The sequence below is a fragment of the Lepisma saccharinum genome, chromosome 5, assembly GCF_977018435.1.
Source record: "Lepisma saccharinum chromosome 5, izLepSacc3.1, whole genome shotgun sequence".
Classification (NCBI taxonomy): Eukaryota; Metazoa; Arthropoda; class Insecta; order Zygentoma; family Lepismatidae; genus Lepisma; species Lepisma saccharinum.
The window spans coordinates 101,594,898-101,612,456 of NC_139233.1; the positions used below are offsets into that span (position 1 = coordinate 101,594,898).

The 17,559-nt window shown below is 37.6% G+C and overlaps 1 protein-coding gene across 1 annotated transcript in view; it reads right to left on the reverse strand.

Annotated features, from left to right (window-relative positions):
- The window catches only part of LOC145988440 (acid-sensing ion channel 1A-like), a 96,984-nt gene extending 79,915 nt beyond the window's left edge, over positions 1 to 17,069 (reverse strand). The window contains exon 1 of the mRNA XM_083123332.1: positions 16,446 to 17,069. Coding sequence (XP_082979458.1) covers positions 16,446 to 16,555 — 110 coding nt within the window. The 5' untranslated portion in view covers positions 16,556 to 17,069. The remainder of the gene's footprint in view (positions 1 to 16,445) is intronic.
- Between the last annotated feature and the right edge of the window lie 490 nt (positions 17,070 to 17,559).

The window sequence follows — 17,559 nt, forward strand, 5'->3', positions numbered from 1 at the left end:
GGCTGAGGAGAACAGATGTGTTTTTACAGTGCTCCTCATACTTACAGGCTTGTTTGATTTAAATATATATAATTATTCATATTGAACAATATAAAATCTGATATTTGTTGTAATCAACTCATATTTAGAGTCAGGCCTATATCTGTCCCAGCTTGTTATACAAAAATCAATACATAACACTCAGTGCTGGGTCATTGCCATTCTAGACATGCATGTTCGTGCAGGTATTTGAGCTAGGTCAGTGTGAATGAATATTTATTCTCTTTTTCCACTTGTGGGCTATTGGTCTTACAACCTGTCATAATAGGCATAAAGATTTGATTTAAACATTTGTGTTTATCTGTTCTTAGATATATGTCTCAAATAAATAAACCATCAATTGAAGATTTTCAAAAAGCCTTGTGGTATCTGAAACATCATGGGGGTATTTCATCTCACCAGCCAAAATTCAATATTGAAACTCAAATTGCATGATGACATAGTGTATCCCAAAACAATAGCTCTCAGAGCATTTTATGGCATGTACCTAATCCCCAATATTACACACCACAACAACACAATTGCAGTTGGGGATGAAAAAATTGTCATCACTCCAGGGCAATATAATCTCTCCACTCTAAATGCTCAATTACCCAGAGGTGTAGTATTAAGTCAAAATTCTGTCACTCACAGAGTAGAAATTGTATCTGCCACAGAAACAGTGGATCTGGCTACTATAGGAGAGCTGTTAGGCTTTGAGAACAACACAAAACTTGAAGCAGGCATCAAACACACTGCTACGAATATACCTAAATTCTTAGCCATAGAGACTCTGAATATTCACTGTAATGTGGCTGAGGGTATGATCACCAAATCAAATGGCATAGGCACTCACAAACAAACAGGCATTATTGCAACATTCAAACCTAATTCTGAATTCATGGAGCCAATCATCTACAATCCATCCCCAACATTATATTTTCCTGTGTGTCATAATAGAATAGATAATATTGAATTGATGGTCACTAATGAAAAAGAAGAATTAGTTGATTTTGCTGGAGCCACAACAACTGCAATCATAGAGATTAACATTTAAATAAAAATACATACAAGAAAAAAATGGAAAATATTGAGAGTTATGAGCTACAATCATTCCCTCCAAACAGGAGGACATTTGCAAATTTAAATCAACCCAACACAGAGATTGAGGTTGATCTTGATGTAGGGGATGGATTTATACACCCCCACAGAGCAGATCTATACATCAAATTTGATGTTGTAAAGCTCGATGGTACAGATTATGCGGCAAATCAAATATAAGATTGGTTGATAATTTTGTGCCACATCTATTCTCTGAAATTGAGATCAGAAAACATGGCGTTGTTATAAACAGAGTGGATTATCCCGGCATTACCTCCACAGCTTTGGCCACATTAAAATTATCCAAAACCGAGGCTTCTTACTACAAAATAGGTGGATTTGAGGCTGGTGATAAGATATTATCTAAGAACCACACAGTGCTGTTCCCCATGCGCCTATTGCCAGGATTCTTCTCAGATTACAAAGATATTATGTGGAAGGGTGGTTTAAGAATTACATTTAGAAGAGCTGCAAATGATAACAATGCTTTGATGAGGTACAGTGCAATAAACTCTACAGGGGAAGCTCTGCCTAATACCCTACCAGATGCAGGCAAATGCATTATTCAGACTATGGAGTTAAGAATCCCAGTTGTTGAATACGAAGCCAGTTATGCTCTTAAATACAAAGCTGATATAATAAAAAATCCACAGGTTCCTCTACAATTTTATACATATCAATGTGTACAGAAGCCTGCATCTGGTACATATTATGAGTTTGATGCTACAAATTCATTCTCCAGCATACAATACGACATGCCTGATTTTGTAGTGGTATTGTTTCAGACTGGAAGACACAACAATCAGGAAAAAAATTCAAGTAAATTTGATAACTGCAACATCAAGAACGTATATCTTAAAAATGGCAGAAATGAGGTATTTCCTAGAGAAAATTACAATTTAGACATGTCCAAGGATGATTTCCTTAAATTATATGAGGCATTTTCGGCATTCAAAAGGGTCACTACTGGCAATACTGACATGTATTACACACCAGATGAATTCAAAGCACAGAGACCCATGTTTGTAATCAACACTTCAAAAAGAAAACAGGTTGTGGTGAATGACAGAACAAATATTAAAATTATCTGTGAATTCCATGAGGCATTACCTGATGACACCATATGTAGTGTTATTCTCATAGGAGAAAAATCATATGTTTATGATGTAAGAAATGAGAGGGTTACAGAGCAATTCTAGAAGAATTATATTATCTTAATACTAGATATACAAGTTGAGCCTGGTGCCCAATTGAATTTAAATTGGAAGTAAATATGTGTGTATGTGTGTGTGTCTTGGCCTAGTTTTAAGTGTAGCCAAAAAAATATCAATTTTTGACAAGTTTATGGACAAAAATCTGGCTGATGCAACTTTTGTAAGTATGGGCAAATCAATCTGAGGGGGCTCATCATTTCTCAGGAAATTTTTGAGGGCATTTTTACAAAAATCTTGGATTAGGCAAGGTTCCACACTTGAGCAAAAAGCTCATATGGGCATGTTGAGCTTGTTTTAAGTGTAAGCAAATCTGCTGGAGGAGGGCTCATCATTTGTTGAGTTTATAATACAGTCAATACAACTACTTTTTTCATACCATTTCAAGCGTGTTTTGTTCAGTAATTTCTCATGTAAACAAACCTTCAATTGTTACGTCTTGCAAACATGTTGCTTAAGAATGTTGTAGATGATTCTGCAATTGAAAAGTTGCTTTTCGATAGCGATGAAGAGGAAAATGTGGATTTTGGAACGGGAGATGAACACGGGGGTTCATTTTATGTTATTGAAATTGAAGAATATAGTGAAAATGAGGAAGAAGTGGCTGTGGCAGGAAAAATATAAAAGGTTGAGGAATAGAAATAGAATGCAAAGATGTGTGTGATCAAATTTATTAGGTGAGTTTCTAATTATCTTTCAAGTAAACTGCATATGTGCATACTTATTACTATACTTCCACTTCAATATATAAAATTTTCACTTAAATTGCTTGGATAGTTTAAACAATATTTGACATCTTGTCTTGCTGTGCAACCTTCACGGGAGATAGCCAAATTTAAATGGTATTTCATGGCAAAAAAATTGTCATTTAAATGGTATGCGGATGGGTTAATATGGATATTGTCACACATTCCTTTTATTTTATACTGTTGTAAATGGAAAAAATTATGTACGGTAAATGTTTTGTACATTATAGAGAAAAAATGCAAAATATCCCCCAATTTTAATTCGATCCACCTCTGAATCGAATTTTTACATATTCTCACGCCGGCACATATGTTGTTCTATTTTGCTTCTTTTACTTGCCTTGCTTAATTAACTCTCGCTAATTAGCATTTTTTTGGAAGAAGTCAACTAGAACAACATATGGCGGTATGAAAAATATGCAAATTAAAGAATATTTTAGTAATATAAGGGCCCTAGCAATTAGCTTCGTCGACTAAGAGTACTCTTTTAAACATCTTCAGCTAGATCGTATTACTACGCGAGGACGTTTAAAATGTTTGGGTGTTGAAAAAGTTTGACCTACTTTTTATTTCTATTGTTTGTTAATAGATGGCGCTGATAGTACCTCCTCTTTCTCTCTCCCCTCTTCTCCTCTCCCCCTCTTTCTCCTCCTCCTCTGCTGTATAACAAATAGCACAAACATAAAATCAAGATTTTGGAGAGCAAAACATAAAATTTGCATGCATCTGATGTCGAACTAGAAACTTTATCTTTCGGGGAGTCAACATTATTTTTTTACTCAGTCGTCATATAACATGAACACACGCAAACATTCACATGTGCTTTTATTATTTTGTGTTCGGTAAGTACAAGTATATTCTTACATAAATTATTGTTTAATTTAATAAATTGTAAACTCGAAGCCTGCTATACTAACACTCCTTCTGTGTTTCATTATACTATTGAAAGCGAATGTTGCGTGCATACGGAAATAACACAGAAAAAAAAAAGCGGATGGAAGCAATTTAAAATCAGTGGAGCAAGGTTAGTATTACGAGAACGTAAAAACATGTGCTTTCATTCAACTTCGAAAAATAAGAATAAATATGTGCATACAGAACACATATGCTTTCTTTTCACAGTTGTAAAATCATATAAATTGTACATGAAGTAAGTTACGGGAAGGCTCTTTCTTTTATGTCTGTGTATATGTATGTTGTACAATTAGGTACAAGTATTGTACAATTAGGTACAAATTGTTGTACAATTATTTCCCCCAGTTGCCCAGTTGGAGTTGGGGGCATAACACTGGTACTATTTGTACTCACAGTGCTTACTCATGTATTTTGTTTAATATTTTATTTCAAATTCACTGTCAGAAACTAGTGTTGCCAGTTCCTGGATGTAGGTTTACCTACTCTGTTGGTTGTCACTGTCAAGCTTCCAGTATTCGTACAGCATAAAAAGCTATAACCCCTCTCAAAATATATACATTGTATACGCCAAGATGCTCAATAGCCTAGCAACACATCATGAAAAAACATGCCAAGAGGACCCAGTGGGTTTATAAGTCAGTGCTACCAACTCCTATTTGTAGGTTAGCTTAGCCTGTGAAAGATCATATAGTAGAATTTTTGTAGAGTGGGTAGGCAACACCAACGAGCATCAAATAATGATTTCGAGCCTCAAATAATAATTCGAGCCTCGTCAGTGCTGCCAATTCCTATTTGTAGGTTAGCTTAGCCTGTGAAAGATCATATAGTGGAATTTTCTTCGGATAGGTTGGCAAAACCCAAGCCTCAAAAAAGAAACATCCAATAGAGTTGCCAAATATAAAAAGGGGGCAATGGGTCCCCCTCATAAAAGGCTACAGTAAAAACCCACAGTGTTGCCAACTCTATGCCCCCAACAGTGTTGCCCCAAACATAAAAGGTACATGGGCCCCTCAGGCCCTTTGATAAAAGTTTACAGTGAAAAACCCAGTAGGTTAACAACACTGTCAGAAAATCTACGGCAGTGTTGCCAGATGTAAACAGGAGGCCCATTGCCCCCTCATAAAAGGCTACAGTAAGGGCCCACAGTGTTGCCAACTCTGTCCTCAAAATATACATCATAAAAGGCTACGACGAGCCCCACATGATGATTCGAGCCCCAAATGAGGATTCAGAACTCTCTAAATGCCTCTACTTGGTTGTTAGAGGGAAACTGATCTTTCCGAACTTTCTTTGAAGTAAAGTAATGTTTCAATCAGGACTTCAAAGAAACTACTTGCTCAACAAGAAATTGATTACTGGCAATTGCGACGTAATCCACATCGGAGTTTATGCGATTCAAATAGCGATACATAATAATTATATCTTTGTTTACCTAAATTTCAAAATTCAAATTCGAAACATTTGTTCTTTAAAAAAAATACGATTATCACTAATCTCCTTACACTAGTTAGTGCTCCTCACCTTCTTTTCCTCCAAAAAACAACAAACAAATATTCTTTCTTTCTTCTGCTTTATATCTTCTAGGTTTATTAAGAAATATGTCGTTCCACTTTTCTGCCTTATTATATATAACTAGCTGATTGCCCGGCGTTGCCCGGGTATTTATTTATACCAATCTTCTATTACACAGGAAAATAATGAATTCTAACTATAGTGTAAAATGAACTTGGAGTGTCATTATTCATCGTACCGACCCCGTAAACTATGGATTCCACACTAATATCCGTCCTTTTCGATTATTTTTACATGTCACCCCTTCCCACCCCCTATGGGTGTCAGGTGTGTCTTGGGGAGTTGAACGGCATTGGGAGTGTCACTATTCATCTTAGCGACCCCGAAAACAACTATGGATTCCGCACTAATATGGGTAGTTTTGGATTATATTTGCATGTTATCTCTCCCACCCACACCCCTAGGGGTGCCAGGGGTGTCTTACCCCCACAGTATTTCTTTCGAGATTGCAAGTGATACGTGATCCAAGTTTGGTTGAAATCGATGCTGGCGTTCTAGAGTTATGCTGGAACAAACACACACACACACACACATATCCATTTTTATATTTTAGAAGATATATGTCCATGTACGTGAATTGGGGGGGGGGGGGGGCAGAAAGTGCCTTGCCTCCTGTTGAAGCAGTTCCACGTCTCTTTTGGCATTGGGGTTTTCAAGACATTAACACACGGATGAAAGTCAGATTACGACGACCAAAGTGAAAGGGTGGAATGGCCTTGGAGGGATTTACAAAGCAGAAGAGCACGATAAGTCAGTCAGATTAACTATTGTTGCTACTCAACCTAGCTGTCTCTCTGGGTTCTACCCATATTTGTTTGTGAAAACAGATTTTTCAGTTCCATGTGTTCGCAATTAGGGCATAGAATTTCTTCTCAGCTTTATGTGTTAGCAGGTAGGACAATTTAGGCATTGTTCGCAATTAGGACTGCTCGCAACTAGGACACTACCATTTAACTCCATTGCAAGTAGAAAATAGTAAAAGTTATTATAGTACAAAATTTGCAAAAGTTGAGCTACAGCGCCTTGAATAACGTGGTGTGGAAAACGCGCACGGTTCTGCGCTCTCTGGCTGGTTCCACTCGAAAATGATCCGCTAGAGGCGCTGGTGTTGACCCCGGTGCTTGGTGTTCGACTGCTTATAATGGAGTAAATTGAGTTTTCGCTGCAACGTCTGATTCTTTTACATGAAGCATTTCTATGAATGTGATAATTGCTATGATATTTGGTACAGTGGTCGCGAAGATATTAACGAACTTTCTAGACAGTCGACCACGTCCTGTTATCGTCATACTTTCGTTAATAATACGGGAGAAAAAAATACGCGTGGAATGCTCTTGGCAACTAAATTTTTGTGTATGAATTAGGTTCATTATTTTTATCATCATTTATTTTAAAGATATACACACTGAAGCATTTGTATTTTGGATATTTACTGTCTCTTTTCTTCCGCTTTAAACTAATCGCGGCGATGATGATAATGATGATTGCATGAAAGGACAAGGGGAACCTCACAAAACTTTCTTAGTGCCATCGACATGAGTGTAAGGCAACTTTCAAACCAATGGGACAAGCGACACGGGATGTTCACACTGTCACATTAGTGACACACACTTCCAGACTGTAAAATAGCATTCATTGCACATGAGGGTCCAAACAGCAAACGACAAGTTCATATGGCGTATTCACGTGCTACTTGTTACTTCGGTCGGAAAGCTCCTTAAAGGAAGGGTGCTGAGATCGAAGCGGCGCGCTACAGGGGGAGTTCCCAACTAAGTGACAAGCGACATGGTGCCTTCAGTCTATTAGCAAGCGTTCGCTGCTAATTGTGTGAACAACAGATAGGCGACACGATAAACCGCACATTACAACTACAGATCTAGGCGACACGATAAGCCACACGTGTCGCTTTGTTGCTCAAACTGGGCCATTTCCTCAATAGCTTGCAACATGTTGCCGTGGTTTGTTGTTCGCGCATACGCAATGCAATGAGTGTCTTGCTTTAGTGAGATTGCGCACCAAAGCGACAAGCGGCACGCGACACTTATCGCTTGAGGATTTCACCAACCGAACGCTGGCCTGTGCTTCCCGTCATGCCGCTACGATGTGAAATGTTGCTCTTGATTGGCTCCTTTCCAAGCAACATGTGTCGCTTCGGTATGAAAGTTGCCTTGGACCGAATGACCCGTGTCGCATTGGTGTGAAATCCTCGTATCGTTTTTCGCGTGTCGATTTGGTCTAAAATCTCCTTGAGGAAACGGTGCAGTCAGAGCTTGTGTCCCTACGGTTCGAAAGGCTGCATTGATTTCCGACTGCTAGCTTTCAAGCGACACTTGTGGTTTGTCGCCTCGGTATGAAATATCTCTCAGGATACTATTTATATTCTAATAACATAGAATAATAAACTCTAATACACAGTCCAAGACCTGACGTCCGGAATCACATTGCGATGTTTCTTCTGCTGTTACGCATGTTATTTATTTATTAATTTTATTTTACTTTTCTTTCCAAATTAATGCCATTTCGTGACTGCAAATAACTCCACAAATATAACTGTTTCCATCAATTCACGTACCTCATTTCAAGACAAACAAATCTACATAATATATTCCAAAAACTAACAAAGCCGCATTACTTTCATAAGAAAATTAGCACCGACATTGATCGCACTGCCATCTATGTTTCTCATCCGTCTGGGGAGTGAGTTTCTTGGGTCGTTTTCCACACTACGTTATTCAAGGCGCTGTAGTTGAGCTAACTGTTTCTTTCAAAGTTCACTTTATGCACAGAAAGGATAATCTGGACTGGACGATTCGGATTGGAACCATTGTGTGCCTCCAACAAGTATCTAACCAGCGATACCTTGATTACAGTGCGACGACGTTACCACTTCGCCATCAAGTAGGCATTAACCTAGGCTAACTGTCTTCTCCGGTTATATAAAACTTAACAAGTAAATACAATAAATGCAGCAAGTGAACTTTGTTAAAATTGAAAATTTGCACTTGAATTTTGAACTCCAGATACTTCATAACTGCTCGAAGTTTCTTCTCCTTTCCCGGCGACCATTCAAGCGCTAGTTCTTTGCGCACTTCTTTTTGTTTTGAGGACGATGTACAAGAATAGAAATACCTCCGCTACTGAACCATCCTTGAAACGTGTGTCCATATCTTAACTAGTTATTACGGCAGAAAGAAAACCACAAAATTACATGGTTTACAAAGAAATAAATGAGACAGACGGACTTCAAGTTTATATCGCCAGAAAGCATGATTTGCTATTGATGATGCTATGCCCTGCGTTGTCTGCCTGCTACTGTCACTCTGGTTTCAATTAATGAATCACTTCGTTAAGCTTCGACCTCATTCCTTAATTTTTGAATATTTGTTAAGTGTTCTTGAACATAAGAATCATTTTGGCCCCGTTGTTACCTCATCAGAAGTGTGAAAGCACCTTCGGGTGTCCAGCCTTCGGAGGGTGTGAATGAAAGTGTTAAACATTGAAGTAGGCCGCGAGCAGAAAAGTGTAATGAAGTGTTAAAAACAGCACAAACTGTCGATATGTAGGAGCGTCTCGACGAAGGGTGTAATAAGATTTTTTGTATTCCTGTTATTACTGAATTCCTTAACGTGAATTTATTGTAATAAAGGTTTCACAATAGCACACAGAAAATATGTATATATATATATATATATATATATATATATATATATGCATATATTTGCTACATTTGTAAAAAAACACAATTCGTGGCTGTAGAGGTTCAGGAAAGAAATTCAAATCCAGGTAGGCCTCCATAAAAGCATGATAAAACTTAAAGTGTTTCATTTGAGAAAACATCCAGTGAATGAAGGAACTTAATTCATGTAAATGAATCTAATGCTGTGGCATTAGAGACGAGAGAAAAAAATGAGGTAATGTCATAACAAATATAATACAGACATTGCATAATTCAAAGTTGCTTTTAATAAAAGTTTTTCATTCCCTAGGGAAGTAAGTTTACTGAAATTAATACTGCATCAAATAAACAAGGTCAGAGATTTGAATGTTGAAAAATGCAGTATGCAGAGAACTTTGTTGTGAAAAAATCATAAACACGGTTCTCAAACATTTGAGAAAAGAATTGTGACTTTTGGCGACTTATTTTTAAATAAATATGCACACTATTCTGTAATGCTTTAACTTGGAGTTAACCAAATTTTAAGCGACTAACTGCACTTGCTATTCAATGTAATAAAGTTGAATCAGCGCTGTTCAAAAATAAATGAACGGAAACAAAATATAAGAATATTTTCTATTTATCTACAATCTAATCAAGAAGCTGTTTCAAGAAGAAAATGTGGAACTTATTTCTATTTATAAATTCCGGAAAGTACAAAAGCCACTTCATTTTTCACTTTCTTTGGACGCATTTCCCAAATGATTTATCTACGACCCACGAACTCATTTCTCTTATTTCCCGGTTTTACAGGATTTCTAGGTTAGTAGGAATCGTGACAAAATATAACCCACATGATACAACCACGTGTGTGCGGAGTCGGAGCAATCCTGCGTTGTGGATGAATGAACAAACGAGAAGAATATTTATTGTTTCTCCACCTCAATAACAGCATACATTGATTTGACCACCCTGAACACCATATTTTCAAATAAATCGGTGATGTTGAATGGGGTACATTTATTCTCGCCCAGGAATACTGTAAAAGGGGTTTTGTCACTAATGATGGATTATTTTCTTTGCAGTTCTGATTTCGCATTCTTTAGTTTTTTTTTTTTTTTTTTTTTTTTTTTTTTTTTTTTTTTTTTTGCAGGGTGGGCATTGGGCCTGTTCCTACTTTCCCTCTATCTCCTCTCTATTTTTCTTTCTCTATCCTTCCTTCTCTCTATCCTCACCCCTTTCTCGCATACACACGCTCTTTCTGTCCGCATGTGTCTTTCTCTCTGTACATGTGCTTCTCCTTCTCTCTCTCTCTCTCTGGCTGATTGTTTTATTCTTCTCCTATCATCACTCTCTCTTTCCACTTTCTACCCACTCCTTCTATCCCTCTCCTGTCGTCTTTCCTATCTCCATCATCTCGGACTAGTCTATTGCTTTCTGTTAACCTCTCTCTCGCTCTCTCTCTCTCTCTTTGTCTGTCTCTGGCTTAAGTAGAGGTTGAGACAGATTGGGTTCTGAACGAAGGGCTGCCATTCTCATAACTAGACCTCGGATTTTAGGTTTTTAACCTATTTTTTTCCTTTGCAGGTAAATAGGAAATATCAAGATATGTCTGCGATTCACCAAGAAACTAAACAACTAATGAAGTTTTATAGTGCCTAAAATAACCTATTTTGCTTGATAGAACCTATTTTAGGTTTATATACCTAAATCGAACTTTTTTTAGGTTTTGCATGATTTTTATATCACGCAGAGGTATTTACTCTGTCTGGTGACAAAAAATGCAATGACAAATGTATTTGAAACCTCCTTTGTATCGATTTTCCTCCCTCCAAGTCCATGGTCTTTTTTCAAACCGCTAAACAAAGCAAAATGCCTGGCGCCACTGTTGTCACATGTATGGAGAAAATTCCACGCATACTTATATCCCAAAATTCAAGGAGCCATCCTGGTATTGTGCAGCAAATTATACATACGTAAGTCATATTTTATTAAACAAGTAACTTTTGCTAACAGGACAAGTATAGTATTACAATAATTTGTGGATAAAATTGAAAATTAATATTTTGTTATTATGTGTACACCTATTAAAATTCCTTACGGTTGTTTCTAAATTTTGATTTAAATGATTGTACGTAATCAGTATTTTTCAGTAATTTTGAACAATTTAAAGTTTTTTGTAACCTACTTCAGGATTTTTTAACCGTAATTTAAGATTTTTAGAACCTATTTTAAAATTTTTAGAACGTATTTTAACATTTTTAGAACCTATTTTAGCATTTCAAAACCTATTTTAGGACTTTTAGAGCCTATTTTAGGAACCTAAAGTGAAACTTTTTAGAACCTATAAATCCGTAGGTTTATTCATAACACGTTTGATGCAGTAGTTCTTGACACACTTCCGTACATGACGCTTTGGAGCGTTCTGATAACCGTTTGATTGAAACTTTGACATCGAAGGATATATTTTTCCTAAGCTTGAACTTTCTGGATTTTGGGAGTACGTACATATTCAAGGTACTTACTTTGTTTACAATCGCTTTTCCTATTGGCGTAATATTTGAAGGAGAAGGCGTAGGGGTTCGAACGCCTCTCCCTAATTGCCAGTCAGCAATGTGGGGATCCTTTATCGACTCATAAATTTTGGTATGTGGACCCTGTTATTTAACTTATTGCTTCCCATGTTGTACATTCTGTGTATTATCTAAGGGCAAAATAAACAACATGTTCCTGTGATCGTAAGGTGCGCGCCTGTCACGCGAAATGCCGGGGTTTTCATTGATTGACCGAATTGGTGTTTTAAGTCCACGTTACGCACAGTAAGGCTAATCGGGACTGGACCTACAGTGTAAAGTGGAATCGAACCACCATGTTCCTCCACCGGGTATCGAACCCGGGACCCCTTGGTTACAAGGCGGAAATGCCGGGTTTAGATTTACGGGGTAGATGATCGAAACTCTCCCGACAATGTCCCTGTATAACGCGGCTCTGTGGATTACCCAGCCCCTAATAAATGAGTACCTGCGTGGTGAAGCCGGCCGGAGCGTGGTGCTGTCACATCTTCTCCACGAAAAAGGCCGAGATTGTAGAAGACCCCTCCCCCATCCTGTGTGCTTTCATGGCACGTTGCAATGCAATGCATACCTTTCGTTTTTTTTTATATTTAAAGGAAGAAAACAGAGGAAGGAAAGGGAACACACTTTTGGACGAGCTGATAAAAAAAGGATACAAGCTATTGAAGAAGGAAACTATGGATAGAAGCCAGAGGCGCAACCACGAATTTTTGTCTGTGGGGGCAAGTATCAGGATAAACGTACCAATAATAATAATAAGAAGAAGAAGAACAAGAAGAATGACATTATTATTATTATTACTACTAGTGGTAGTATCAAAGACTATACTCATAAATTAATCAAAAAGGTTGTAGAAGTCGGTGACAACGCATTTGTGTGGAACAAACGATTTGAAATATTTTTTCAACACAGTCAAATTCATATTATCTAATAATAACTTTCATTTACAACATATGTTTAACACATATGCAACATGGAGCTACACAAAATTAGAAAATACATATGCAACATGGTAGCACTAAATTGTGTATGTATTCAAAGTTTATTCAATACATATATACAACACATATTATTGAAATACATTACATTACAGAAAACAATGACAATGCGAGCGAAGCAAGCAAGAAAATTTTTAGATCTAATTCTTGAAATTGAAAACAATATTGATTTAATAGGACGCAAATTATTTCACTGGACGCCATGGCATTCCTCTTTTACAACTTATTTTCATTTAGATCGCTCGGCGTCCATGGCCGACTCCCGCCGCCCCCTAGCTACGGCTCTGAACTTGACCAGACTGAGAAAGCAGGCATTTCAAGCTAAGCGAGCAAGAAAATATTTCGAAATGTATTTTTATTTGCATAAAATTTGAAATCGAAGGGGACAATTACTCCTATAGGCCCCCATGCAGGTGCACTTGGCCGTCAATGTTTGCCCCGCTCCTGCCCCCCTAGAATCGACTTCCGTCGAAGGTTGGGGGCAATGCATCCCCTGTACCCCTGAGGTTGCGGCACTGATAGAAGTAGCTGGAAACTGTAGGAATCCGAATAGGCAGAATAGCCAACCAGATTATAATGGCTATTATTATGATTATTTATAGGTTATATGATTAATAAGCCACATGAGACAGTTTGTTGGCTTACATGAGCATTTTATATCGCAGAGAGATTTTACTCATTCTTTTAACTACAACAAATTTCATTCTGTTACAGACTGAGACTATCGGTAAGACACTTACTATGTATTGTTGACTCGCATAACTAATTTAGAAAGCCAGTTGGTAAATTTGTATCGAAATATGGTGGTTATTGATACTTTTTCTTTCAAATGATTATTGAAAACTTTTCTATGAAAATCTAATAAACCAATACAGTGGATGTCATGTAACGTTTCGACGCTCTTTTTAGAATTGTACAAGGAAATACAATAAAAAGTGAAAGCTTTCTTGATGTAAATTTCTAGGACAAACACCGACTGACTTTTCTGAATTTTAAGTATTTTTGTTATGTGTGTGTTCATGCTGTACGTGCATTTTTTTGCGTCTCTCACAGCATACATGTGTACTTTTTGTGTTTTTTCCTTTTGGTGTTTTTTTCTTTGGTGTTTTCTTTCTTTTGTGTTTTTTGTGTGTTTTTCTTTTTTGTTTTTTAAATTTTATTTCGTATTTTGATGTTTTATATTTCGCAAACTGTTAGATATTCAACTCAATTTGTAAAATGTAAAGTAAAGATGGTTAAGTATAAGAAAAGGTTTGTGCTTTAACTTCCCCATCCAAAAGAATAAGTAAATAAATAAATAAATAAATTGTAGCCATTATCCATGGCGAAGTGGTTAGCGTAAAAATTCTGGTAGAAATTCTGGATATCAAGCATGAATGATTTCATGTTACCTGGTTTCCTTCATTAGTTCACCATTCGAATACCTTCTTCAGGCGTGTCGAATACCTTGTTTGGAAAATACATTTTGTTTGTCAAATGGTATCATGCCGACTTTAATGGGGGGGGGGTGTTACCTTAGCCCTATGGAACTTCAGCCTTTGTCCTGGAAGGCGAATTCCCTTTTCAAATGGTTATTTTTTAAGGGTCCGCAGCTGTGATTCTTCTAGGGGAGAACAAGAATAGACAAACACAACGCTGTTTAACTAGGCCAATTATCCAGTCAACGCAAATAAAAAATGGGCAGAACTCATAACAAATTCGGGAGAATTGCATTTTAGCTCACAGATCTAATTACTGGAAACGTTTTCACACCAGCCCCGCAAACCCCTCCCCCCCCCAATCCACGTGCTATTCTAGGGAACAATCTCAAATTCTAAGAAAATCGTTTGTAGGATTCGAGTGATGATGTGTCTGAGCAAATATTTTTTCTGTTTAATTTCTAGTAGTTCAGAAACAGAGTCGGCTTAATATATATACTCTATAATTGAAATTGAATTATTGTTTTAAGTTCACTTTGTTCACAGATAGGCTACTCGGGACTGAAACTAGAGTTTAAAGTGGGATCCGAACGACTGTGCAACGTGCCTCTACCTGGTATCGAATCAGATCCCATTGATTACAAGGCGATGGTGTTACTACTACGTCATCAGAGAGGCCCATATATTCCATAAATATATTGCATTATTAATCTCAAAGTTTAAAAAGGGAAGCAATTTTAGTGAAGCGTTTTGAATTTCGGACTGAATAGAATTTAATTATTTTTACAAAATGCTGGAACTGTAGATTATTAATTATCCATAAAAACAGTATTTACTTTCATGTACAGGTGTATCAGTGAAACGTGACAATGCACCGAAAGTCGCGTCACTGGAAACGTTCATTTCTATACATGTGGTCCGTAGTCTCGGTATTCGGCAGTATTACCTTTATGCACGAAACCAAGGGAGGAGGAAGAGGGGCGGGGAGGGGGCTTGTGGACAACTTGATATACCCAAAGTTTGTTTTCTCATGTGGCCCTACAGATAAACATTATTCCTTAGCTTCTACACTGTAGCATAAACTTTACTTCAACCATGAGAGATTCCTCACATTTCCTTGTCGCTTTTCGGTACAGGTTGTATAAATACTGGCTTAGACCCTGAATATGTTGTTATTCGCAGCAGAGATTAAATAAATATCAGTTCCGAAATCGGTTAGTCATGTAGCTCAACTGCTTCTAAAAATAAATCTCAACGTTCTACTGCTATATTTGCATGTTGCTATAACTAAAATTAGGATTTTGTAAAACTCTCCTCATTTGGTGGCTATGTCTTTTGTTTCTTCTTGTCTTAACCCTAGAGCACTAACCATGAGTAAAATATAACATTCCCAACTGTTTTGGTTGCTCCTCCCGTCCTTGGCGTTGAAGTGGCACCCCCTCCCAGATATGCCTCGGGCCATTAGTTAGCAACAAGATACCAAAGGGAGGGGTTGGCGTCATCTACTGTCTGGGCACTACAGCTCTGTTAATAGAAGCTAGGGAGTAATGTTTACTCATAGTTAGTATGTGTAGAAAATGTGGTGCGTAAAATTTATTCAATTTAGCACTAAAGGTATGTATATTTGTGAGTCAAACTGATCCATGTTCAGTATGTATGACTGAATAATAGTAGCATTTTTCATACAATTTTACTGATAATGTATTGATTGATTGAATTGTTTTTTAAAGTCCACTTTATGCACAGAAAGGCTAATCGGGACTTGACCTGCAGCTTAAACTGGGATCCGAACTACTTAGTGCCTCCACCGGGTATCGAACCCAGGACCTCTTGATTACAAGGCGGCGACGGGAGCCAACCACATTCTGTGTCAAGTGCAACAAGTCTGTTTCCAGTTATCATGAAAGCAAAATTAGTCCAACATGCATCTGAATGTAAAAATGTTCGCTTTCCATTATTTTATATTAATTTACATTACAACTTCTATATATATTTCTATAATGATTATTATTGTGATAAATAAATATTAGTAAATTATATTGCTATCCATTATGTAACTAAATTATGAATACACGTACCAAATTATAAAATTTTAGTTAATTCTTTGCTAAAAACATTAATAATAGAAGGTGAGTCATATTTACGCATGGTAAAAGTAAGGTTAGTGTTCTAAGGTTAACGTGCACCAACACCCACTTCTCCGTTTGACCACCACTGAACACATTTTTGGAAACTTACCTGCCAGTTGCACAAGTCGTGTCTGATTTTGGAGGTTCCTGAATTTGGAGTTGTTGAGCAGGCTGCGTGTGTTCCTGCTGGGTTTTAACGCCAGATTTTGCGGCGGACATCTCAACCACAGGCTCGAAGAAATATGAAGGAAAGGCACAGAAACTAGAACACGCACAGAATACACCTCTTCAGCTTGTAGCGGCACACTGAACCATAACAACCAGATTCAAGAAGGAGAGTTTCACGTTGACACTCAAATTGGCGCAAACGAGCCTGCTTCAGTAACACATCTGAGGCAATTATGGCGCCTCTACCGTCGATACTTAACTGGAAGATTCCGCAACTACGGACGAGCCTTACTTTGTTTCGTGATGTCCGTCACAAGCTGCCGTCCCTTCTAGCATACGTTGACGAAAGAAGCGAAAAAGCGTCACTTACGAAGAGCAAGCGGTTTCCGTTCGATTTCAACGCTCCAACACCTCCAGGAAATAGCTCTCAATGCTGTCGGGGGCGTGCATAGCTTTGTGATATTTCCTTTACGATTTTTGCCCTTGTACGTTTACATCAGTTTCCTGTACGTCATCCACTCGAGCTGAAACCAGATGCAAAGGAGGAAGAAATGAAAAATGTTACTTGGCGTGTGACGTCCTGTTTGTTTCGACGCCTCTCATCTTCGAACCCTTTCCATATGCAAAACTTCACTTTTCATTTCGTTCCTGTTTTCCAGGTTAAACTTCAGACATGCATGTTTGGGTAACTGGCAGCGTAATAATCAGTGTGTAGATTATGTACCGTACTTTCCCTGTGAGATAAATACTATCTCACGTTTCAGTTCACGACAAATCGGAACCTTGTTGCTCTCATTCAGTATTGGTTGCACTTGGCAGGGTAAGGGAAAGTGCATGGCGAAAAGGTGACACAACCAACCAGACAAAAAATGATTGGAGTTGCGGCAGAAGGAGCATAGGGGAGGGGTGAGCAATAGTATTTAACTCGGAACACGTAGCCCAAATCGACTATTTTAAATGCACAGGGAGCGTCCTTTTATTTCTTTTGTAGTTATTCTGTTTGGCAAGATATCATTTTACCATATACACTAAAAGTCAAAAACAGATAATGCTAT